This window comes from Erpetoichthys calabaricus, chromosome 8 (genome assembly GCF_900747795.2).
Source record: "Erpetoichthys calabaricus chromosome 8, fErpCal1.3, whole genome shotgun sequence".
Classification (NCBI taxonomy): Eukaryota; Metazoa; Chordata; class Cladistia; order Polypteriformes; family Polypteridae; genus Erpetoichthys; species Erpetoichthys calabaricus.
Genome location: NC_041401.2, coordinates 25,524,914 through 25,551,699, shown reverse-complemented (window position 1 = coordinate 25,551,699; position 26,786 = coordinate 25,524,914). Strand labels below are relative to the sequence as shown.

At 38.0% G+C, this 26,786-nt stretch overlaps 1 protein-coding gene across 2 annotated transcripts in view; it reads right to left on the bottom strand.

Annotated features, from left to right (window-relative positions):
- Positions 1–1,511: 1,511 nt before the first annotated feature.
- The window catches only part of csrnp3 (cysteine-serine-rich nuclear protein 3), a 130,904-nt gene continuing 105,629 nt past the window's right edge, over positions 1,512–26,786 (bottom strand). Inside the window, exons 4-6 of one of the 2 annotated variants that reach the window (XM_028806370.2) lie at positions 10,653–10,909; positions 9,173–9,469; positions 1,512–5,542 (exon numbers count right to left, since the gene is read on the bottom strand). In XM_028806370.2, the coding sequence (XP_028662203.1) occupies positions 4,427–5,542; positions 9,173–9,469; positions 10,653–10,909 (1,670 nt within the window). In that variant the 3' untranslated portion in view covers positions 1,512–4,426. Of the gene's footprint in view, positions 5,543–9,172; positions 9,470–10,652; positions 10,913–26,786 lie in introns of both variants that reach the window. The other variant, XM_028806368.2, reaches the window with a different exon arrangement.

Sequence of the window (26,786 nt, the reverse complement as noted above, 5' to 3'; positions counted from 1 at the left end):
TCTTAATTTCTTAGTTTTAAAACATTCTCGGTGCCTTTAAGTTGGGAATGTAAGTTGTATTCATGTTTGAAGGCTCCATGTAATACGCCATACTGCCAATAGAGGTCACTGATAACACACCAAGTCCGTATCACTGCTCTGCCGCCTCTGCAGTTTCAGGGCGTTCTTGGCATTGCTAATGTAAGGTATGAAATCTGACAGTGGTGCGTATCATTTTATTCACTTTTGGGATTGATGTATTTATAGCCACTTAAATAGCAGCACTTGTACAGAACATGTGTGGCACCAGTGAGAAAGCGGTGATCATATTTTTGTGCCCAGGGTTTCATGTGTTTCATTACAGCAGGGGTGGGCAAATTCATTCCTGGAGGGCCGCAGTGGCTGCGGGTTTTTGTTCCAACCCAGTTGCTTAATTAGAAAACAATCCTTGCCAATAATTACATTTCATGGCTTGTTAGTGCTTTAACTCTGCTATGTCAAGTCATTCTCATATCCGAGATTTTTTTTTTCCATTCTAAGGATATCATCTAAATACTATGAAGTGTAAAATGGATGGGTAATTCTCAATCCTTCACTTTTTTCTCTTCTCTTTCCTTCCAAGTATTTAATTAAACCAAATAGTGCACGATAAATACACACAGGTGTAAAGGGTAACAAGCAAAATGGATAACTGCTGGTTTCTTTTGTCATTTGCATCTTATTGTTAATAAGGAGCAATTAAAAACCGAGAATGCAGCTGTTTAAGATTTAAATAAGCAATAAGGGTTCATAATCTTAATAAGGGAGATAACTAAAATGAAGCAGAAGTGTTTCTAGAGTAATAAGTGCTTCTTATTAAGCAATTGGGTTGGAACAAAAACCTGCAGCCCTCCAGGAATGAATTTGCCCACCCCTGTAGTACAGTGCTTGTCTGGCAACTGCAAACTGCATATTCAGGTTGACACTGTGCAGAATATACTTTACGTTCTGCAGCAGGATTATGTGATTTTGCCAATAGGCTCCTAAAATGCGTGGTACTTGACATTAGTGATGGGAAGGCCGAGAAGAATCGGTTGGATATCTACACCTCTGTGAAATGTCTGCCCTTTTCGCAAGCTGCCCAAATCATTGGTACAACTTGGGGCAGAGCTCCATGTGAGTGGCCATTGCATATCGATAGTCAAGGATTGCGAGTCTGCAAGGTGAGTACTTAAGAGTAGATCTTTTGTCTTTTTTATCACGTTTAGCTCTGTGTGTGCTGAGAATCTTTAGATCTCTTTAGAAAGCTAAGGAAGCCCCCTGTGAGCAAACCTGGAATCTCAAAGCTACACCTGACAACCAAATCCTAAAAATGTCAGGTGGCCCTTCATTCATTTAAAAAACACACAGTTTGAATGTGTCCACCAAGAATGACTAGAATCAAAATTACTGCACAACCCATAGTTTCACATTTTATTAATATGTTAAATTCTTTTCAAAGAGAGAGATCAGTGAGGGGGCAGAATTTACAAAACTATTTTGGCTCTCATTTGTTTCATATCCCTTAAAATGCAAAACCATTTTTTTTTTTCACATTTATGAACAATAGACTTGTGTGCAAAAAGAAATAAAATCAAGTCAATGAATGTAAATCCATCTGGAAAGCAGACAAACAAGCTTGTACAATTAAAGAAACAGAACACTGTCCAATACATTATTTTTACACTAATTATATAAAACAAAAGACAACATAAGGACTTCAAAAAAACAAAAACAAAGAAACTTCATTTTTCCAATACAGAATGCGGCAGTAATTCACAATAAATACATATTTTATAACATCATTCATAATAAATACTGAAAATGAGAACTACAGTAGAAATAGCACTACTTGAGAGATGATGGAGGTCAGTGGAGTGCACCTTAATACTGAGGCCCACCTCATCACACTGGGATAAGAATGGCTGCTGTGCATGTGTGTATAAATATATAGAAATACAAATCTATACACACACACACACACAGAGAAATGCATTATTATTTTCACAACTTGACCTGTACAGTGCTGAACTAGGCCAAAAAAAAAAAAAAAAAATCTTGTGTTTCTCTTACGATTGTCAAACTTCCAGTGCAGCCCTGGGATGAAACGGACGAGGCCAGGAGAGCCGCTCCGCGTCCTGCACTATTGCTTCAAGTCAGCAGAGCGCCGTTTATATACCACCTCATTATCTAGCCTGACAACACAAATGTTATTGCTGTATGACACCTGTTGATGCGTAGGGAGGTGCCAAGGTAGAAAATAACTTTCTGTATACTGTAATCAATCCGCACACAGCCGAGTTAAACGTGGCAGATGATTTTTGTTTTTTTTGTACAAAGGGTATTAAGTAAAATTTGTCTGTTAGCTTTGTGTCAACATCTTCTTTAATAGATATGACAGAACATGTCCAGGTTGTGACGTGCTTAACAGGGCAATGGGTACAACTGCAATCATTTACTGTGTACTGTACATCTCCTATGTCTACTGTATTAGTGTGGGAACACATTCACTGCAAAAGAAAGAGCACAGCGCCGGTCTGTAAGATACTGAAAAGCCAGACGCCCAGACACTTCACACGGCTTCTTCACCTATCGATTTAGTCTTCTAGTGATGATATGTATGCCCATTTACGCATACTATACTGCATATATAATGTAAAGGGCAACACATTTAAATCACCATTAGACTTTAAACAAAAATCTAATAATAAAGAAAGATGTCATAGAGAAAAGGACATATAAGTTGCAACCTGAATCAGGCCTGCGCCCCTCAGTATTCAACGAGTGGGACTCAAATTGAGAGACTCCAAGAGGGGCACACCATAGTTTTAGATGTGTACAATGGTGCTTTGTGGAGGATACAACTTGGGTTATTAGATGTACTGTTTTACAAAAATGAATTTAATATTTTTGAGTAAAGAACCCATTTGTATTCAGCACGTCAGTGGTCAGTGAGAATGTAAAACTAGCAAACACAGCCAAATCCTGACGTTTCTAACTGCCTTTGGACCCTCGCACATTTCATTTTTTTTAATTTCCCCTCTCTGCCCTCCAGTAGTCTGGTTCACTAAGAGGCGGAGGCCTACTGTCCAGCAAAGACAAAGCAGCACAATGAGCAGATACTGTAAAAGGGTTGTGTTTCTATGCGCCTTTATCCTAGCGGTCCGAACTGAACAGTCATCACAGTACTTAAATAAAAAAAAATAGCAGCAACACCTCACTGGCACCACTCCTGGCAAGCAGACAACCCAAACTCAAGTATGAAGAAGCAGCTGTACTGCCGGTGTGGACTCACGTGGACAGATGGAGGCCATCGCCATTTTCGCCCAGGGCTGCACTCGGCGTAGGGTTTGTCGAGATCCACACACCAATGCAGTGCGTGTCTGGAACACTTGTGATAAAGGTGCTACATCTGCGATTACGGGATCAATGGAAAATTAACAATCTTTATTGCTTCACTTGCTTATCAGATGACCACTTTTAACACCTTAGCAGAAATAACTCGGCCAGAGAAAAGTGTAATGGCAATTAAATGTTCAGCTCTGCACCAAAATAACAAATGAATGGCACCAGTAGTGTTACGCTGTAATACGGCTCAACAGCAGCAGGTCAGGTGTTGACTCTCCTTACAGCTTTGCTGTACAGGCCTTGATTAGTCCCCCAAAATCGACATTATGGTCAATAACTAAAGCATGCAACAGGCAGAAGGGAGGCTGTGTAGAATAATTAAAGGCCTAACGTTTGGCAATATTTAACAAGGAATACCTTTGTAACGAACTTAATGAAGGACTGAGAGGAAAAAAAAAACGCTGAACCGAAACCAATGGCGTGTTTGTGTCCTTCATTATCATGACTTCAAAAATAACATGCTATCAATTATCAAAACACTGATATAACAGACACTTCATAAACCCATAAATAAAGTAAATTATGAAGAGGATTTTTTTTTTTCCCCCACAATTGCCACAGGAACATATAAAATCTGAATCCATGAGATCTTCTGAAAACCAGAACCCCGTAAATTGCAAACGTCTCTTGTAACACCGATCTAGAGGATACACTTTTGAGTTTCGTAATCTTCATTGTTTTTCACTGTACATTATAAATAAACATCTGAAAGATAGGATGTCCAAAAAAGTGACATACACGTTTCCACGGCCTTGACAATGTTTTTTTTTTTTTTTCTGTTTATCTTAATTAAAACAAGCAAGGTCTAAAAAAATGAGAAATATGTGCAATTATGTCACGGTGACAAAGGGGTGAAGAAAGAAGGAAAACCTGCAAATGCAAGCAATTTGAACCAAAGGGAGGTGGGCCAAGTCACTTGGGACTGGGACTGGGAGGGGTGAACCCCCCCCCCCGGCAAAGAAAGGAATGTTTAATTAATTCGAAAACAAAAATCCAAAAGCGAGCCGGCTGTGATGAAGTGTTAAACTGGAGTTGCTTCGGGCAGGCTCTCCAATGTGCAAGTCTTTGAGGATTTTTCAGGAAGGACGACTTCTTCGGGAAGTCCCATTAACATTTTTTTTGGCTGCTCGGCAGCTGCATAACAATTCCCATTTGAGACGTATCTGTCTTGAGAATTATTGTTTAAGTAGTTGTGAAACTCGATTTGAGGAAGAGCCGAAGTCTGTTCGCCATATATTCTGTTGAACTGGATATTATTGTCCTGGTCAGCAGAACAGCAAACAATAACGGACGGCACTCCACCTGGGACGGGATAATTTGGACTGCTGTAGCTTTCTTCAGAAGTGCGACTATAGTCTACAAACTGCTCGGACACAATGCTGTAAGGCACCAAAGACATTGTCCCATTGTTACCAATAACCCTCTCCGGATAGGATGTGGCATCACTGTACGTGCCAGAATCTGTGTTCATATTTGCATTTGATGCAGCAGCAGAGTTTTTCATTTTGTAATATTCTGATAATGAATTAGTGTAATAAGAATTTGTGTCACTTTCGTGCACCACGGCTCCATCGGAGTAGCACAACACAGAAGAAAGTGGCACCACGTCAGTATGTGCGGACGTCATTCCTACTGAAAAATCACTTAGCTTGTCTTCCTCCTCGTCCTCATCTGAATCACTAGCAGCCAAGCTCTGTGCACTCGAATCCGTCACACCACTGCACAAACTGCTGCCGTCGTCCTCCTCTTCCTCGTCGTCGTCGTCATCATCTTCTTCTTCTTCCTGCTCTTCTTCCTCGTCCTCCTCTTCTTCCTCCTCCTCCTCCTCGTCTTCTCCCTGGTCTTCTAGCTCTTCAGCAGCTTGCAAATGCATTATGGTCGTCTGAGGAACACTGTCGGCAAGAGAATATTCCAGGCTGTGCTGTGCTTGAACCAGTGGATTGCTGTGAACGTTTGCTTCACCATGGTAACCATTTGCTGCGGAGATCTGCTGCTGCTCTCTGTTCTTTTCCATTTCTAATTTCATGATGGTGTGCAGGAAGTGAGTCCGCACTCTGATGGGGTTAAACTCTATTCTGCCAGCTGTATTGCTGCAGCCTTCTTTAGTACAGCCACATGGGAAGGACATGCGATCCACCTGGAGAAAGGAGAGACACAGTTGATTATTGGCTCTGTAAATGACAGCAACTTCCAAAAACTCAATCCTGAAATTGGAAATCAATGAGCTAAAACAGCTTAAAAACACACAGAAAGAGAGTGAGTGCTAATCATAAAGCGGTCTCTCATAATACGCTCGTATCATCCATCAACCTGCCTATCCAGAAGTCAGTGCACATTATAGCAGCACTGGGCTCAAGGCGAGAGCCATCTCTGGACAGAGTGCCAGTCTACCACTGGGCATACTGACACACAAATAAGGAGAACATGCAGACACTGCTTGGGTCAAAGACCGGACGTTGGTGGCAATACCACCCTTCGCTCATCACGCCTGCCTGAAGCTCTGCAGGCTAACTGGGTGTGTGGTGGGTTAGTGAGTAACGTCATTTAAATGCTGCCCCCCCAAGGCCATCCAGTACAAATGATAAATCAGATTAACATCAGAATAAGGCACTGCTGTTTATGTGCATCATATTTCAGGTCAATGAATTATATATTTTTGCAAAATGTGACGATTACTTCTCTTTACACACTGTATAATCTGCTGACCCAGAAACTAAATTATAATAAGGCTGGCAGTGACCAACCTGCTTAAGAGCCACACATCCTTCAGGATCCTACACTCTTACACCTTTTACTGCACCTCACCGGCCTTTAAGGACTCGTTTAGAGCAGAAGGGCTGGGTGGTCTCCTGGCCTTTGAACCCCTGCAGATTTTTTTTTTATTCTTTGTTACTCAGTATCGCTTCATCTTATTTTTGTTTCATATAAACTTTTCTTTTTTCATCTTGTAAAACACTTTGAGCTACACCGTTTGTATGAAAATGTGCTCTAGAAATAAATGTTGTTGTTGTTTTATAAGCAACTCTGAGTCTGGAGTTCCTGGATCTTTCTGTTTGTCTGTAAATAGTCAGTCAGATGACCTAACCCTGGAGTGATAAAAGAAAAATAAAAAATAAAATAAAAAAAACGATCACCTGTATTACATCATCACGTCCAGTGTTTCAGCTCCTGAGGGAACACTAACTGCTGGGGGGCACTAACTTGTTTTGAACAGCACTCCACTTAAGGCTTTATAACGGAGTTGAGTTTGGCTACTTAGCTTTTCCACCTTCTTGACTAAGCACTCCTGGTCATGGCCCCTTAAGCAAGGGTGCTGTACAATGGCTGACTCTGCACTCTTACCCCCAAATGTCATGCAAAAAGACAATTTCCTCTTGGGGAATTACACAGTAAATTAAAAAAAAACAGGTGCGTTTTATTTTAAAATATTCATAAAAACGTATGTTTCACCATGCAAGGGCCAATCCATTGAATGTTTTGCTCCCTTATTGTTTGTAAGATTATTTTGACAATAATTACTTGATGGTGAGCCCACACAGGAACAAATACAACCTTTCTCTGTTATTTGATATGTACTTTATTTATTTATCTGAATTGTTAATTTGCAACTCATTTACTAATCCTAGTGAGAAGTCAAGCAAAATGACAGACCCCTTTTATTGGCTAACTAAAAAGATTACAATATGCAAGCTTTCGAGGCAACTCAGGCCCCTTCTTCAGGTGACATGTAATACAGAAAGCTTGCATATTGTAATCTTTTTAGTTAGCCAATAAAAGGTGTTATTTTACTTTACTTCTCACTACATTCATAATGGCTAACGTGGTACAATACCCTAGTACTGATCCTAGAAATCATTCAGATAGTGAACTGAACATATAAGAATAGCAAAGCTAAAGTGATATAAATTCCCAGTTGTTGTTGTTGTACCCCGCCTTCCTAATTAAGACAGTTAATGAAAGTGAAGTGGCCAGTAAATGTGTGCTGTGCTTTCTTTATTACCTGTAGATACTTAACATGCACTCACTCACTTACTGTATTTGCTGCCTGTATAGACTCTTACCAAGATTTTTCATATGAAACAAATTTTAGACCAGTGCAACTACACTGGAACATCAACGATTCGGTCCCAATCATACCAAAGTGCTTTTGTAGCGAGTGGATTAGGAACGTCCTGCATGTGTGTCAGTTTTCAAGCGTTTTCAGCCAATAACTTGTTCCACTGAAATCTGTGGTATCACTCATAAAACGCTGGTAAAAGAAAACAAAGAATGTTTTGGAAGTGTTTTTACAGGAACTCACTGCCTCTTCCTGGATCAAGGTGCTCATATAAAGCAACACCTATTGAGGGGGAGGTCAAGTGCACATGTACCTTCCTAATAATGTGTCAATAATTCAACAAAATGTATGGGTATATATTTAGTTTTAAACTGGATAAAGTTCAGTAAAGATATTTCAACATATAGGCTGAGTGGTCGCGCAGAGCTGGCATTCCTTCCTTACAGCACCAACTCTATGGGGTTTCCATATTTTGCCTCTGCATTTCTGGATTCATGTCTGTTAGTTTGCATATTATTACCCATTTTAACACTGAATACTGGTAACTGTTCAGCAATACTTTTCAATTAAGAAAACACATTTCATCCTTTGTAAAATAAATAACCTCCTCCTCCTCCTTTTTCCACCCCCAAACTGTTCAAAGGATGAACACTGGTAGCCGAGCCAGCAGATCACACTGTTTCAAAATGCTGCACCTTTACAAATAACTGAGATAAAACTAAACAGATAATAGGTTTCTGTCGTTGGATTGCACACAGTGCCCCCTTTACTGCTTGGCTGTGTGATTGAGCCCTACAAAAGATCAACGCCCCACCCACCATGTCTGCTTCTTGCCTTGCACTCGGTGCTGCTGTGATAATCACTGGCTCCCTGTGAACCTAAACAGCACAGATTAAATTTACCCCTCAGCACATGCAGGACTAAATGTATAGGAATATAACGCATGTTCAATTGTTTTGTGTTGATTACTGCTGTGTATGTTAACCCCTTCCACACCAGTTGTCACTCCACCACCGGCTCACGTGCCTGCCTGCATGATGCTGGACTGACAACAGCAGGCAGTTTTTTTTTTTCCAGTAATCCTGGAATTTCCCAGGATGCTGCCTGCTTCGTACAAAACCTTAAATTGTCCTCTCGACTCCCTCTGCTGCAGAGCAGGATGAACCAGAGATGAGAGCTCACAACAATGAAGACACCTACTTATCAGTACTGTGATCACCAGGATCAAGCATTAAAGTCATAGAAGGCATTCTGGAGACACGACAACACCTCACAGCCGACAAAATGGAAATGACGTCAATCATATTTTACCTGCCAAACACTTCTCTGAAAATGATGGAAAAACATTTGAAAAAACACCTGAAAAACACCCAAAAAGGGAATTTAAAAGCTTGAAAAACAGCAACCAAAACTGGAAATTTACAACGCTGAAGTGTGAATGGGTACTAAAGGTAAAAATAACATTTCCAATGGTTAACAAAAAAACCCTATCAAAACTTTGTGCAAAATACGTGTAAATGCAAAGAAAAACCTCACAAACTGTGGATTAATGATTTACCTCAGCAAGAGAAAATAAAAAAACAAAATCCTAACAGATTGTGTCTAATTTCTGCAATTTCATAAACGTCTTAAAAAAAATTGGAATGTTACATTATTAGCAAACATATGAAAATAAGAAGTAACAGCATGGCAGTTGCTTCGGTCCGTTACCTGGCACTTTATTCCAGCTGCACTGCAAGTACAGGTCTCGGGATCACAGAAGACCCTGCAGTCACAGCCGCACTCCTCCCTCGATACTCGGATTGCGCGCAGCTCGTGTTTTTCTTCAACGTCTATCTTTTTAACCCCCGATGCTCTCAGTAATGCTCTTCTTTTTTTGGTAGTCAGTGGTTGCAAAAAGAAATACTCGTCCACTTCTGTGTTGTCTAGGTCAATGTCGTCATCGGAAATGTCATCCACTGTAAGTATATTGGCTTCTTCAGATTCCACTGTGCCATTTTTAGTCAGCTACAAACAAAAGTAGAATAAATACAAGACAATAAAAAAATTAAAAGTCCTACTCGAGTAAAAACACAAAAATTAGAACCTACAAAAACCTGCTCTTTCCAACTGTAGTTGAAGTGCAAGACAATGAATGCCCCTAGAGTCCTTTCCACCACTTCATGGTACTGTCCCTGAAAATGCAACTGGAAACCTGATCTGATCACCAAAAACCACGGCATGGTGCCCTGGTAAATGGCCCAAAACCGCAAGAAAAAGCAAATGAGCTGCGCTAGAAAGAAAAGTCAGTGAGCACCAGGGTGTGAGCTGCCCATGGTTGTTTTTACTACATCTGGATTCTGCTTTGCTCCAGTAGCTGGTAATTAAAATATTCCTCAATATTAAGCAAGATTGAGTAGATTAAAAAAATCACTTAAACACAATCAGTTCTTTTAATTTATATCATTATACAAAAGAGTATAATGTATATAATTTAGAGGTGCATTCTCTTGTTAGACACATTTCCCAACTGCCAGAATGTGCCATTGTCAAGCTGTAGTTAATAAAATGTAAGATGATGAATTGCTTGATTATTTTTTTTTCAGTAAATCAGTTACTGTGATGATATCAGAGACAACTGTCTTTTGATTTATAGATTATCATAGAAGTGTAACTATCGAGATATTACCTTTATCATAACCCTGAGATACCCACCCCTAATTTGTAATGGTTTCAAATTATGTATTGACATTTACTGTATTTTGAAAACTGTAAAATTATAAGTTAGTATATTAAACAAATATAACAAAAGAGCAACTATTCTACTGTTTTCAACAAGGACATTTTTGACTAAAGCCATGTGATATTTCATTCCCAGATATGTCACTCTAAATAAATAAATAGAAAAAATATGTAACACTAATGTAAGTAGATGTTAGAGCTGTAAAATATGCCCTACACCATCAGTAATTTAAAAAAACTACTGTTTCTTTATGGATTTCAGCATTCATTCACACATACAAGTGTAACTGTGGTTACATAAAAATATATTAGTAGAGGTTTAGTAAATGTTAATTCTGATCAGAATGATGACTGATGTCTTTGCAAAGATGTGCTGCTTCCAGAAGCAGAGGAGTTGAGTAAAACATCAGTGCACATTTTCTAGTGACATTTATAACGCAGGGCATAAGCTGTACACAACAACAGTTACCTTGAGTTTTATGGAATTCAGTTTCTCCTCTTTGAGATGGTCCCTCAACATCTCTCGATGAATCCTCTCTTGCTCCACTGCAAACTCTCCCAGGGTATACTGGCGCACACAGTTGTGTCGGTTTGACATTCCCAGAGTACTGCCTCCCTGACTGGGCACACTGGTAAAGCCTTGTCGTCGTGTGAAGTAATAAACAGTTACATTTTCAAAGTGAACATTTCTTGTTCTTATTCGTTTTTCTCTTTTCAAGATGGAGGCTGCTAAGGGGAGGAAGGGGAGAAAGAATAATACATTTTAAATATTACATGGATGGGTAAAATATTGGCAGCAAATTAAAAGGATCTAAGAAATGAAAGCACATGAGGGGACAAAAGTTTATGCATGCCACTTAAAAGGAACTGCAAATCAGTTAGTTAATCATATTCCTAAACCCATGATGAATATACAGTGTTAACAACTGCATGGCACTACGAAAATGAACACAAGAAAAATGGAGCAAGTATAACTTAAATCACACCACTCTTATTATGATCATGTAATAAAGACTAGTAAGATACAGCCTTTTAATCTTTTTCCTAACGAGATCCATTGTCACCATATAAGATATCCATTTACTTTTGAAAACAGCAATTAAGCCTAATCTCTCAAAGAAAATGTGCAGACTCACCACAGACACTGACGGGTCAAGCATTTGGACCCAGAACAATGGTACCAAGAAGTGACCCTCAACATCAGCAGGAAATTATACACTATATGAACACAACGCTTCAAATCATTTCATGCAATGAAACATTACTGGGTGGAGACAGGTGAGGAAGTGGTAATGTTATGCTATATTATGTATGTCGCAGGAAAAACGAGAATTCATTATGCACTTGGTGGGTTGTTAATGCCTTATGATAGACATAATTTATCACATGATCGTTTCCCAGTGCTTATGGAACCTGCATATCCTCAACAATAAAGGACTTTATCGAGTCACCTTTCTTTTAATAGTAATAGCATAATACCATGTACGAGGGGGAACCCATTTCTACTTATTTGTTGAAAAATAATCTTCTCATCTTAACCACAAAACACAGATACCGAAGGTGTTACCGCCTGCTCTCGAGAAGTGGTCATCTACCTGAAGTTAAGCACTTCAGACCCCGTCTAGTACTTCAACAGGATACCCTCTAGGAAATGCATGAGTTGGTGCTGGAAGATGTGTTGGGAAGGCCATCAGGGCTCGATTAGTCTGTGGTCTGTGTGTGGATCCTAATGTACCAATTCAGTGACAGGTATACTGTGATGAAGAAAATTGATGCTGTCCTTTGGATGAGATGTAAAACCAAGGCCCACGCTATCTGAAGCCATAAAAGATTCCTGGGCATCCTTTGAAAAGATTCATATGTACCCCAATGATAAATTGCCCACCAAGACCTTATCCATTCTGGCCCCCCTAATCATCTTCTGTCTCTAACTGATTAATTATCTCTCTTATCCCTTCACCACATAATAGTTAATGTATGGTGAGCAAACTAGTCCAAAATGGCAGCTGTACACTAGTGATAGTTGAAGGTGCTATCATATGGTCTATGTAAAGCTCTTTGAGAGGGCAGAAAAGTGATATATACATTTATCTAACTAACTTTTTTACAATTTGAAATTCACTTCTCTTTCCACATGCTTCTGGCATCCATTCTGGTATGTGAGAGACCCACATTACAGATATGATAAACTATCCTGGCTGCTCCCAAGAAGCAGGTTCGGGTTTAAAGGCTGTTCTTTCAGATGTATGTGCAGGCAAAGTATGCCACAAATATATATTTTGCCATCTGGCACCTCGTAGTGATTCATCCCTCTTACAAATGGTGGTGGCTAAGTTACTTAACTATAGAAGGAAACAATCCAGTTCTTGCACATTACTTCAGGACTGAGCTTTGTGTTTCCACCAGCAACTGTTTCTGATGAATTACAAAGAGCTCAGATGTGATGCGTTTGCATATTTTCCTGTTCATTAGCTATGAGAACACAAACACAGCCGAGCACGTGTAAATGCTTGTGATTGTAAAAAATACATTTTTTGTTTTTTTTATTCTTGGCGCTTAAGTTCACTCATTTTTATACAGGATTTATTAACAAGTTTATTAATTTAAAATAGTTGCAACTTCGTAAGTATATGTCATACAAAGAATCTGTAAAAAGGATTAGAAAGAAGAAACACATGTTTTATTGTTCTTAGTAATGATGGTGGACATGTTGAAAATTAACAAAACAAAGGGTAATACGATTCTGTAGTTCTCAAAAACATTTTCAAGCTGATTTTTAGTAATACTAGCAATCACATCAGTTTTCCTAGCTTAAGTCTTCTAAAGATCGAGGTTTGGTTGAAAAAACATTAGTTTTCACATGTCCCCATAAAAAGAAATCAATGGAGTCAAATCTGGCGAACGTGGAGGCCAAGAAAATGGTCCACCTCTTCCAATCCATCTGTTAGGGAATTTCTCATGTAGAAACTGTCTAACATGCAAAGCAAAGTGACAAGGAGCACCATCTTGTTGAAACACTGTATTCTCCATCAGTCCTAATTGTTCAAGTTATAGGAATAAAGTAATTTGACAGCATTTCTAAATAGCTATCACCATTAACAACACGCCCTTCAAAAACGAATGGCCCTATGACTCGATTGTTTCCCCAAAGCACACCACACATTTAACTCTGGGAGAATTTCTTTCATGTTCAACAGACTCATGTGGATTTTCAGTTCCCCAAATATGGCAAAAATAAAACTTCTAAAGACATAAAAAAACTAGATACATCAAGCTTTCTAATCATTTTTACAGATTTGTTCCATCACAAATACTTACAAAGTTACAACTATTTTAAATTGCACACGGACTTCATGGACACCCTGTATATTAAACTCATTTTCAGTAATAGAATGATCCTTGCATTATGCTCTTGAAGAAATAAGTGTTGTAAAAGTCAGCATTAGTAGTATTAAGATTAATACTTTACTTGGCTCACCAGCCTTCCTGGATCTTTAGAAAGAGGTTTTTATTTATTTATTGATAACTAAGGAATTAAAATTAATTCTTTAACATTTAATTGGTTCAAAATGAAAATTAATGTTCTTTTAAGAGCAAGCCATTTTGTTGCTTTAATGTTTATGAGTAATATGTGGTTAATAATTAATAATTTTCTTTGGCATCAAATATACTTTTAAATTAAAGCAGCAATATTGGCAAATTTAACTGGAAAACCATTGTCAAACTTCATAATTCTACATCGATGCTTCTCTAATTTAAAAAAAAAAAATGTAAAATTGTCACACTTCCCTTTGGTCTCTTTGCACTAATCACCTAGGGGGCACAGAGAAACCCACTGAAAAGGAAAATGAGAACCACAGGGATTGTCTTTCTTTTGTTATTAGAAGGTACCGGATGTGTAAACTTCAAGATACACTGTGGTGGGGAAACTACAGCCTCTTGAGTTGTACATAAAATAAAAACATAAATGAAACGCTTAGGGTTTTTTTTCAATGAAAAACCCAGAACAGAGACACATGGCAATAATGGCCTTAAAAGACGAGTTAAAATAAAAATTTAAACCACAGCCTTTTTTTGTTGTGAAACAAGTAAACTAATATTCTTTTTTGTAATTTGTATAGTACTGAGCTAAGTAATTCAAAATTGTCCTAATGTTCAGTTTGTGGTAATAATAATAATAATAATAATTCATTACATTTATATAGCGCTTTTCTCAGTACTCAAAGCGCTAAAAATAGAAACTGACCCCTTTTTCCTGCCTACCATTCTCACACTTCTCACTGTAAAAGCAATTATGGTGCACTTCAGCTCAAGCTGAATAAGAGTCACTGAGAAAAGATGGTATTTCTAACAAAAAGCATCACTACTGTGGCTCCAAATACAGCAGCATGACAACAGCCTGACACCTCATTACATATAACGAAGGTGATGCCCTTCAGGCACAAAACCAACACACAGTGAGAGGTTTAAGTCAGCAAAAAACAAAAATTTAAATTATATTATCTAAACACAGATAAATACCACCAGGAAAGGATTGAGTGTTAGGCATGAAAGCATGAATTATGTTCTACTCCCCTAATCACTGTTTGTACTGTACTTCTGCCATTCAAAAAAAAAAAGTTGTTTTGCATCTATTGGTTTTGTAGAAATCTTTGAAATTTTCCTCCAGTTCCAAGAAACTCTCAGAAAGAGATTATTTTCTACAAACAAAAAACGACACATGCTGCTTTCATGGCATAACACTCCTACCAGGTGATGCTCTGTGCCCTCACCATGCAATGCTTTTGTGAAACCTAGAAGATTCTGCATAATTGTTAATTAGACAGGTATAAGCTGGCTCCTCCCACAACTCTGTAGTATAGAAAGTGGCTGTAGATGATAAATGAATAGGCGCATAATGAAATACTCACATACTGATAAGAGTTCCATTATAAGATTAAAATATTCCTAACCGTAAAAGGTATCTATTGTAATACACCAAGCTATCATCAAAATTATTCAAAAAAACAAGTTTTTTTTTCCCCAAGCCGATACCCAAGTTCATTTTCAAATTACAACAACTTCTACTGATCATAAAGCAAAGTCGAGCTGAAATCCCTTTAGATCTACCTACCTCTTTTTGCTCAGTCTATTTTCTACAAACATAAGGGTAAGATGTTCATCTTGGCTATGCAGTAGAAAAGAGTGTTTAGAAAATGCAGGAATAAGTATATTAATTTATATGTACCCATACAGCAAAGGAACAAATCTAGGAGAGTTTAAGATGCACATCACACTTGAGCAACATATCCCGTGGGCTAATTCAGTATTAGCTACCTCCCACCTAGTGCACTGTACAGTACAGATCAAAATGACAGTTCTTTTTAAATGCAGTTGTTGATTTGTTCTGTCTTAGAAACTGTCACATCTCAATATAGATAACCATGCCCTTTGCAGGCCAGTTTATTTTTTAACAGTTTCTAAGAGAGTAGCTGAGAGTCTTTGGCCTCCTATGATAATTATGATAACCATCAAATATCTTAGCAAACCTGACAGGACAGTTGTTTGCTACTATCTTTTGGGCAGTGAAATGTTGAAGCCCTGCGTGGAGTTTGCATGTTCTCCCCGTGTCTGCGTGGGTTTCCTCTGGGCGCTCCGGTTTCCTCCCACAGTCCAAAGACATGCAGCTTAGGTGGATTGGCGATTCTAAATTGTCCCTAGTGTGTGCTTGGTGTGTGGGTGTGTTTGTGTGTGTCCTGCGGTGGGTTGGCACCCTGCCCGGGATTGGTTCCCTGCCTTGTGCCCTGTGTTGGCTGGGATTGGCTCCAGCAGACCCCCGTGACCCTGTATTCGGATTCAGCGGGTTGGAAAATGGATGGATGGTTGTTGAAACCTGGTGCTTTGTGCTTGGGGTTTAAGTCAAATGCACTTTAAATCTGAAGGTGTGTTGTGACAAATGATCAAGCAAGCCTAGTTTTCCTTTCTGCTAGTATTTTTTACCTGTAAAGACTCTATACCATCCTACCCATAAACAATCTACACCACATTAACTATAAAGTATTTATAAAATACTACAAGACTATTTCATTATGCATCTGTCCCAGTAGTCAGTGCAGCTCTGCCTGTATAAGTGGACAAACCTACTATTGCTTGATTTCTCTACTTTTCTTTGCAATTGATGCTATCTGAATGACAACAACTATGTAAATATAAAGCAACAACTCTTCACATGTATTTTTCCTAGAAAAATCTTAGGATGGGAACTATTTGTTCCAACATGTTTCACCTTTCCGAATCCTTCTTGGGAGACTATTTTGTGGGCAAATGACAAAAATTACCTGAAACAGTGTTTATTTGTACTTTACATGTTTAAGAAAAAAACAGCACTGTGTTAACATCCTAATATCCATCCAATCTCCAACTAGCTATATCCTAACTACAGGGTCACGGAGGTCTGCTGGAGCCATTCCCAGCCAACACAGAGCACAAGGCAGAGAACAAGTCCCCAGGCAGGGCGCCAGCCTACCGCAGGACACACATACACACACCAAGCACACATTAGGGACAATTTAGGATCGCCAATGCACCTTACCTGCATGTCTTTGGACTGTGGGAGGAAACCAGAGCACCCAGAGGAAACCCACGCAGATACAGGGAGAACATGCAGACTCCACGCAGGGAGGACCTGGGAAGCAAACCCAGGTCTCCTAACTGCGAGGCAGCAGCACTACCCACTGGGCCATCGTGCCGCCCACACATCCTAATACATTTTTTTTAAATCACACAAGGATGACGGTTTGGTACCCATCTCTTTCTTGAACTACAAATCAATTTAAAGCCTTCATACACTGATCAGCAACAAAAATAAAATTCTGGCTAACACTGTGTAGGTCCCCCTCATGACACCAAAACAGTCCTGAGGCATGGGCTCCACAAGACCTCTGACGGTGGTCCGTAAGTTGCAACGTGGGGCCTTCATGGATAAAACTTGTTTTCCCAGCATATTCCTACAGATGCTGAACCAGATTGAATCTGGAGACCAAGTCAACACCTTGAACTCTTTGTCAGGTTCCTCAAACCATTCCTGTACAAGTTTTGCAGTTTGACAGGGCACATTAACCTTCTGAAAGAGGCCATTTCTATCAGGGAATACTGTGGCCATGAAGGTGTGTACATGGTCTGCAATAATGTTTAGGTAAGTGGTACATGTCAAGTAAATCCACACGAATGCCATGACTTAAGGTTTCCCAGCAGAATATTGCCAAGAGCATCACATTGCCTCTGCCGGCTTGACTTCCAGCCATAAAGAATTCAGCTGCCATCTTCACCCCTAAGTAAACGACTCACACACATCTGGCCATCCACATGATCTAAAAGAAAACGTGATTCATCAGACCATGCCACTTTCTTCCATTGCTCTATGGTCCAGTTTTGACACTCACATGCCTTTTGTAGGTGCTTTCAGCTGTGGACAGGGGTCAAAATGGGCACTCTGACTGGTCTGCTAATATGCAGCCCCATACACAGCAAGCTGCAATGTTCTATGTGTTATCACAACTTTCTCTCATGGCCAGCATTGCGTTTTTCAGACGTTTGTGTCACAGTAGCTTTTACATGGGATCGGGCCAGATGGGCTAGCTTTGGATCCCAAAGCGCTAATCAATGAGCCTTGGGCAACAATTACCCTCTCTCTGGTTAACTGGTTATCCTTCATTGAACCACTTTTGATAGGTACTAAGCACTGCAGACTAGGAACACGCCACAAGACCTGGTGTTTTGGAGATGCTCTGACCCAATCACCTAGCCTCAAAATTGGGCACATGTTAAAGTCACTTAGATCCTTATGCTTGGCCATTTTTAATGCTTCCAACACACATCACCTTCAAGAACCGAGTGATTACTTTCTGCCTAATATATCCCACCCACTGACAGGTGCCACTGTAACAAGATAACCATTGTTCTTCACTTTACCTGTCAGTGGTTTTCATATTGTGATTGTTAAATGCATATTTTTTTTCTTCTCTTTTTAAAAAATCTTGTGCATAACTTAAGATTATCACTGTGTCTGTGGTAGCATTACACTCAGAAAACACTAAATATAAGGACTCAACTTATTTTGTTATTTTCAGAAAGGCCTAAGCCAGTGAAATGCAAACTTTGAACAAAACTGACATTTCAGATGATACTTGAAGTCACTTGAAAATTGCCTAAGGTGACAAATTGACTAGCGACAAATTATAATATTTTTCAAAGGTGTTTGTTAAGACAGCCTCAATTGGGAATATAAAAAGGTTTTAAATGTATGCACATATCTTGAAATATTAATTTAGGATCAAATATCATTATAATTATCAATAATATTTTTTATTAAAATAATTTATTATATATAACCTAATAACTACACAAATCTGTAACTAATAGTGCTTTACTTTCATAGTATTCCATCAAATTTTCTGAAAATAAAATTTTATTATACTGTTTCTTAAACAAAAGTGAGAAAAGTGCTATATAAATATAAAGAATTTTAACTATTAATACAAATTCAACCAAACTGTGGCAAACGGTACTGACCATCCACAGGGCTAATTAAAACTGCATAATTCTTTGACAGTTTCAGGGCTCCTGATTGCATCTCTTAAAAAGTAAAGCTTTGTTACTTTAAAGGTGCTAGATTAATAACACACAAATCAACAACAACTATGTTAACTGCTGGATGTATTAGTTTTATTCCTTATCACAGCAACTCAAGTTTAAAATGCTATTATTCTTTGCATTCAACATACATAAAGCTCAGGTCCAAAGTTGGAACACACTAGAAATTTGTTGCATTTTTTATTTATTGTATAGCTTTCCTAATTGCTAACAAAAATACTACATTTACACTTCCAAGCTGGAAATCACTGTTAGTTTATTATAAAAGATGGGCATAACAAGATTTGATGTAAATTCCTTGTAACATTTAAGTTGTACTTGCTTTCAATTGTGCTATACATCCAACAATACCGTGCATAACAATATTTTTAAAGAAGTGGCTGGGCAAGTATTTGATGAGTTTAAAAGAATATGTTTAGTGTATTGGAATTTAACTTAAGGTCATGGCAAAACATTCTGGAACTATTGTATGAATATCACAAGTCACTCTAACTGAAACTTCTGTTTTTAAGTCTAAAATAAAGACAAATTTAAAATGTTTCTGTAACTAACAAGTATAAAAAAAAACCCAAATGGATCAACGTAATGAAAATAAAGGCCTGCTTACATGCAGATGCACACTAAATCTGCGGTATATCCTTCAGACTGTGGTATTTCACAACATGCTTGGCGAGTCAAAATGACCAACAAATGTCGATCACGATGCATCAGCCTTCAGTGATAAGATTGCTTCATTTACTCTCATTAATCTGAACACTAAATTCACATAAAATGCCATTTTACAGCTATTCAGTTCACTTGCTGGAGTTATTTTTGAAAAGTTAAGAAATGTTCATTCTAACTATATTAAGTTTAAACACTTTATTAAAACTTAAAATGTTTTACACTTTCCTATAAATATTTGCACATAATGTAGTAAAAAAAAAATCTAAGAAACTTACAAGCTAAATAAATTAATGCTTAAAATGACCTAAATAATGTTATTACAGAGATGTATAAAAATATAGATTTTCTGCACATCTTCATGAATTTGTCTTACTCACTGGTTACAATTTCAGGATTACAAAGAAGGCACTGTTAGATGCAGTGGCAAATTGGTGTGGTTTATACTGCGTGGAGGTTTGCATAACAAAAAAGCTATTAAAAGCTATGCATTTCTTAATGAAATCTCCTCAGTGAAGAAGTAAAAATAAATTTTAAAGCGTATAGATAGTCTCCTATATCACTTTTTTCACACCAGAATAAAATTTTAAAAAAAAAGAGTAATTTCCTTGGGACTGGGACTTTAACGTGTTGTCTTGATGCTGGGTATTACACTCTGTACTTGCAAGGGAGTGGGGATGCCTTTCGTATTGTTTAAAAAGTTTTCTGTAAGTTGGAGATACACATTGTACTGCAAATTAATTGCTTTTAAACTTGTTAAAAAGGCTCCAGATCTGAAGGAATACTGAATACACTGTATTACACTGTACTTATAAAATGTAAGTCATTTACAGAACCATTGGGTATACTACAGAATGAATGTTCCATTGTCTGCCACACCATACATTTAAGGAACATGGCAAGGTATTTCCAAAATTAAAACGAATGAGCTGAGAGATGATTATATTATTATTATTCAATATTAACAGTAAATGTTCCACAGGGCAAAAGCCTTTCCCAGTTGCAATGAGCAGAAAGCAAGCTCCATTTTATTCCTCCACGTGACAACACTATTAATTACCCACACAGCACAACTTTCACTGAAAATACATGTGAAGGTCATGAATGGAAATTAATCATTTTTAAACAAGCAACAGGAACGTGGGGGACAGCAACACTTTAGTACATACAGAAAGCATATCTTGTGGAAAAGTTGAAGGAAAACCCACTTACACACGCAGAGAACATGCAAATGAAATACAGAAATTCATGACAGCAGCAATAACCAGTGTTCATTTCAATTTCCATTATACCTACTGTGTAAACAACTTTGAGGTGTGCCTGAAAACAAACATAATGCTTTTATCAGCCCTTAAACCCCCTGGGTACATTGTGTTATATTAGTCTATTATGCATTAACCACTATAAGGACAATAACATTCTTAAAAAGTGAAAACAACATCAGAACAATGTTACATATTTTATTTTGTGGTGCCTAGATGCATGATTTCATACTAATATTACTAAAAGTAGTATTAAATCAGTGCATTTTTTACAATATCAGCAAATTGTGTTTTTAGTGCTGTACATTACATATTAGAAAACTATAAAAGATTACACAGCAACTTTATGAAATAAGGTGTGTGATGCTAGATAAGGAGAAAAAGATGTACAGTAGATTAAATTTTATAATAAAAAAATCTGTTATTTCTCTACTGTGTACTACAGTACAGTGTTATAGGCTTTCTGGCATACAATACTGAGGAACACAATGGAATACCAAAGTGCATGTTTCACTGATTGTTCGGGTTCAATATTGTTACTTCTATGGTCATGCAGTTTATGGTTTTATCTTGTCATGTGTCCTTAAGTACTGAACCTTATTCACTTCACTCAAAAAAATGTTATACTGTGTTATTTCTCAAAAATATGACCTGTTTACACCTGGTATCTTTGTGCACGTGTGTCCTTCCATCATCTAGTGACAGTGAGAGATTCAGCACTCACACAAAGTGCAATCAAATGGCAAAACCTAAACACTGTAGATATACATTTAATTTGTTTAATATGTGATGTTCAGATGTTTTAACTTAGGCAGAGTGGTGCAGCAGAGCGAGCACTCCAGCCTTACAGCACTAAAAACGCACCTTTGTTTACTAGCTTGGCCAGTGTCTGCATGGAGTTTGCACATTTTCGCATTGTATTTCTGGATTGATTGGTGTCAGTGAATACGCTTAACTGCTGAAGGTTACTTGTTTTAAGAGAACATCCCAGAAACGTGTCAATAACAATTTTCAACCATCAAAATACATTCAGTTCTTAATATGATGTTAATGTAAATTGCATTCATCCTCTTTCCAACCTGGTATACCGCTTGTAATGCATTTAGAATCTGTATCTTAAAGTTTTTAAACGTAATTTCATCACAAAGATTCAGTTTTATAATTTTGTATCTTGGTTTTGGTTACATAACCATTACATAACTTACACATATTTTAACAAATTAGTTCCACCAGCTTTACCTGAACGTCTTATTAAAAGTTTTCATCTGTAGGCTTAAGTAATGCATTTCAAATTTATGAATTCTTACTATGTTTATGAGGGAGATGCTTATCTCACTAGCTTTGAGCACATGCAGAAACCAGAGCACATTATCAATCAAATCTACTGTAGGAAAACATGTAGAGTCAATGTCTGTATCATGAGTCCCAGTGCAAGAAATGGCATAGGAAGGTGCCCCTTCATTTCACTGGACACTTTCATACATCACAATCAATCAACACAAACACATCTGTTACAAGGCTAAGCGTTAAACCTGAACCCCAGAAGATCTGAGGTAGGAACACTAGCTGCTGCACCAACAGAACATCCTGTTTCAATATAGTATCTATAGTAAACAACAGGATTAAAATAAATAGTTCATTTAGGTTTCTGTTAATGTAATGCACACAGTACATTCTTTTCTCCTTGGGTGTGCAATTGTGCACTACAAAGGACTGGTATACTGTCCATCACAGTTGCATCCTACCTTGTAACCAGTGTTGCAGGGACAATAACTGACTCCTTGCAACTAGGCAGAATAAATTTACCCCTATGGACATTTCGGAATAAACATATATGCTTATGACATCTGATGAGTTCTTGTTAGCTGATTGCACACTATTTATATACTGAACTCCTCACTCTCTCACTAGCTGTCAATAGACAATCAAAGCATGTGCATGCACAATGATACTGGCAGCAGGCAAGCAATATCTTCGTTAAGTAATTTTAGGTGAAATAATGCAATTAATTTAGCACACAATTACTTCTCACTTTAAGTCAGGTTGCTTCCATATTATCTTACCATTGCATCCTATCTAGCACTGTTTCTCTTTTGTAGTCGAGGCTAAACAGAACAGGTTTTTTTACACATAATGTTCAGCTGGGCAGCTCAGGATTCAAAGCAAGCTTTCACAAACCCACAGCTGACTCAAATCTTATAATGAATTGGAATTACCAAATTTATCTAGTCTCAATACAATTTTTTCCCTTCTTAACCTTACAGCAAAATTTGTGAATTATACCAAAGAAGAACTAGGAAAAGAGAGACAGTTGCAAAACAGGGAATGATATGAAATAGTACACTTTGAATTATCTAGATTACTAAACGAAGGTTGTATATATGCACGGATGCCAGAGGCCAGACACACCGAAGCTCACGCGCACTGCGCCTCAGCGCCCCAGAGTCAAACCAGCGGCTTCCTAAACTCAGTAGGTGGCGCCCAAACAACACAACACAACCTGTAAACTAAACTTCAGGTCACAATACAACCGCCGCCCGAACACGCACACCACCGCATATACAACCTTCGTTTAGTAATGTTTACGAAGGCTGTATATATGCACGGATGCCAGACGCAACCCGTGCCAAAAGCGCACTCGCACAGCACCTCAGCGCCCCAGAGTCAAACCCAGCGGCTTCCCAGAGTCAGTAAGTGGCGCCCAAACAACACAACACAACCTGTAGACTAAACTTGAGGTAAAGTGTGCACGCCAACAAGTTGCCATGGTGACATATTTAAACATAGACATAGAATAACTAGACGCCTCATGACCAGCAGAATCACATGTCAACATCGCCACCATATTGTGAGTGGCACTGCTGTGGAGTGAAGTAATGAATAATGTGCTCCTTGGGATTGTACAAACCGCTGTACGCTCCAAACCAGATCCCAGGGGATTACATTTCATAGGTAAGGCTGAACAATTGTTTTGGTTATATTTGGCCATTACAAAATCCCGTTTTATAATCTTTACTTCAGCTAAGCCAGGCTAAGCTAGCAAAGCTATGCATTTATGTGCTCAAGTGAGCCTCCAAACATCGTTTTGGCTAAACGTATTTAGTCACTAACTATGTAGATTGTTGTTAGCTGTTAACATTTCTCAAACTTGATGTTTTTTCTCAAGGAGCACATTGAGGAAACACAGTTTGAAATTGACAACCATCATTTTATGCTCATGTCTTTAGTTGTGTCTGTCTTCCACAAACTAAGGCTGCACCATATTGCCAGACTGAATACTCTCAAATTACAGGATCTGAGTGAGCGAGACGGACTGTAAGTCTGGAGGAGATCAGTGAGGTTGTGGAGATCTTTAAATGTTAAGAGTGGTATTTAGTATTGTATTCTGTAGTTAACAGGGATCCAGTGAAGTTGAGAGAGAACAGGTGTAATATGTTCAATGGATTTAGAACAGCAGGTTATTATCCTGGCAGCAGAATTTTGAAGAAGTTGTAAGCGATGGATAAGTTTTTGTGGGATGCCAGATAGAACAGCATTACAGTAATCTATACGTGAGGTGACTCAGGCATTAAACAATACTTCAATACTGTGTTGCATAAGAACAGGACAAAGTCTGGAAATGTTTCGAAGATACAAGAAGGCAGTCCCAGAAATGTTATTTATATGTGAGGAATTATTTAATAATAATTATTATAATTATTATTATTTAATAATTGCCATTATTAGTGTATAAATGGATATAAATAATTGCATTTATACGATTCGCCAAAATCTGTTGTATGTAAACGATACTGTTTTAAACGTTATTGTTTTTTCATCAGAAAACCCGGTTTCCACGTCTACCTGTATTCGTTTAAATGGCACTTTTGCCACTCGCAATAAGGCTGACACGCTGACGTATCGTGTCGACTGGAAAGCACAGTGAATGCGGCGTCTATCTATATATGTCTATGTATTTAAACTTGAGGTAGTGGTGACTACTGACAGTGCCAGCAGTCAGCTACTCCACAGTGCCAGCGGTCAGTGTTCTCAACTCCACAGTGCCACCAGTCAGTGTGCTCTAATCCACTGTGCCAGCACTCAGTGAGGCTTATTTGAATCACATTAAGGTAATTCAGTGTTAAAAGTAAGTTCAATTATGATTCCTAACAGTAAACGACTTCTAGCTAACAACACACCCATAGAAAAACATAAACGAGACTGCATAGATAAAAACATTGAACGAAGGTGCCTACAACGTGCTTCTGAAACACCAGAACCAAAGGAGTCACAGCTCCAAAAAGAAACAGCTTTAGTACAAATATATTTATCTAATTAAATGAAAACTTTCCCGGGACACTCCCACCCTCCATGATTTTTCATCCCTACAAAGACTGGAGGGAACAGAAAGTAATTGCCATTCTTGAATTTGCGATTCTTTAGAGAATCAGGGGTTTATTGGTAGATGCAGAAAGGGTGCCACATGGGTTATAATTGTGGTGTGATATAATTTTCCTCCTTTTTCTCATAGGCCTCAACACCAATTGTCTCTGAGCTTATTTATTACAATTTCAGGTTCTCTGTACCGGAAGAAAAAACAAGAATATTGCATACAAATGCTTTATATTACTAACAAAATATTAAATGTAACAAGTTTCAGGTTAATAAAGTTTGGTAACATCATTTGTAATTGTTTTTCACCTTTCCACTCTCTCACTTAGGCACTGTCAGGTAATTAAGCTACACCACAGAATATAACAATAACTTTGTGGCATGATTTACAGTGGTTTGTAAGCACAGTGAAGTATTAATATAGAGTCTTTTTGTGTGTTAAACACACATTAGAATATCAGAACAATCAAGATGAGAACAGGCCATGCAGCCCAACAACGTTCACCAGTCCTGTCCACTTCTGCCACTTCCAATTCTCCTAAAAAAACATCAAGTCTAGTTTTTAAAGTCCCTAAAGTCTTACTGTCTACCACGCAATTTGGTAGCTTATTCCAAGTGTCTATGATTCTCTGTGGAAAAAATTCCCAATATTTGTGCGATATTCACCCTTAACAAGTTTCCAACTGTGTCCCCGTGTTCTTGATGAACTCATTTTAAAATAACAGTCTCGATATACTGTACTAATTCCCTTCATAATTTTAAACAATTCAATCAGGTCACCTCTTAATCTTCTCTAAATCACACATAGGCCCATGTGTTGTTATGCACTAATTCCACATGTGTAAACCTGTAATTTTGCTGTTTAAATAAAGGTCTCTAGTAGTCAGTTGAGGACATCACTTTAATCATTTCCTGTCACATGCAGACTCATGCAATGAGTGTTGTGGCATGTTCTTAAAAATCTTTCAATTTAACAAATAAGACATGCATGGAACAAAATATCATTGTATATTCCAGCTAATATTCCAAAAATTGTGCACTGCTGGTTTTGTGAACAATGCAGTCAAGATAAGAACCCATTCTGTCCATACCCAAAAGGTTGTCACTAACACTGTAGACTGTATGGAAAAAAGTCATTTTAGGTTGATACAGTGATTACTATAACAGGCAGGCCATTTTCATGAGTACATTGCCGAGTACAGAAATCCACACTGCTGCCAGTGGAGACTATTTACAGTACAGGCTTTAAAATGGTTAGTAATATTCTTTAATATAATTCTCTAATAAAACAGCAAAATAACTTATTATTTTATAATTACTGATAACACAATTAATGGCATTGACACTAATAATAATAATTCTTTGCATTTATATAGCGCTTTTCTCACTACTCAAAGCGCTCAGCAATTGCAGGTTAAGGGCCTTGCTCAAGGGCCCAACAGAGCAGAGTCCCTATTGAACTAATCTTGGCCTTTGTCGTCCCGTATTTACATTCATTATTTTTTGTTTTTATGGACTATGAATTTACTAATTAAAACCAGATGGTGAATCCTATTTCAACTGATTCATGACTACTCTATACAGTGATTCATGTACTCTGAAATAGTGGAAAAACTCTGAAACTGAAGAAAATACTACACAAAAATCACTAAGATGAAAGCTTAATTGTGAATGGC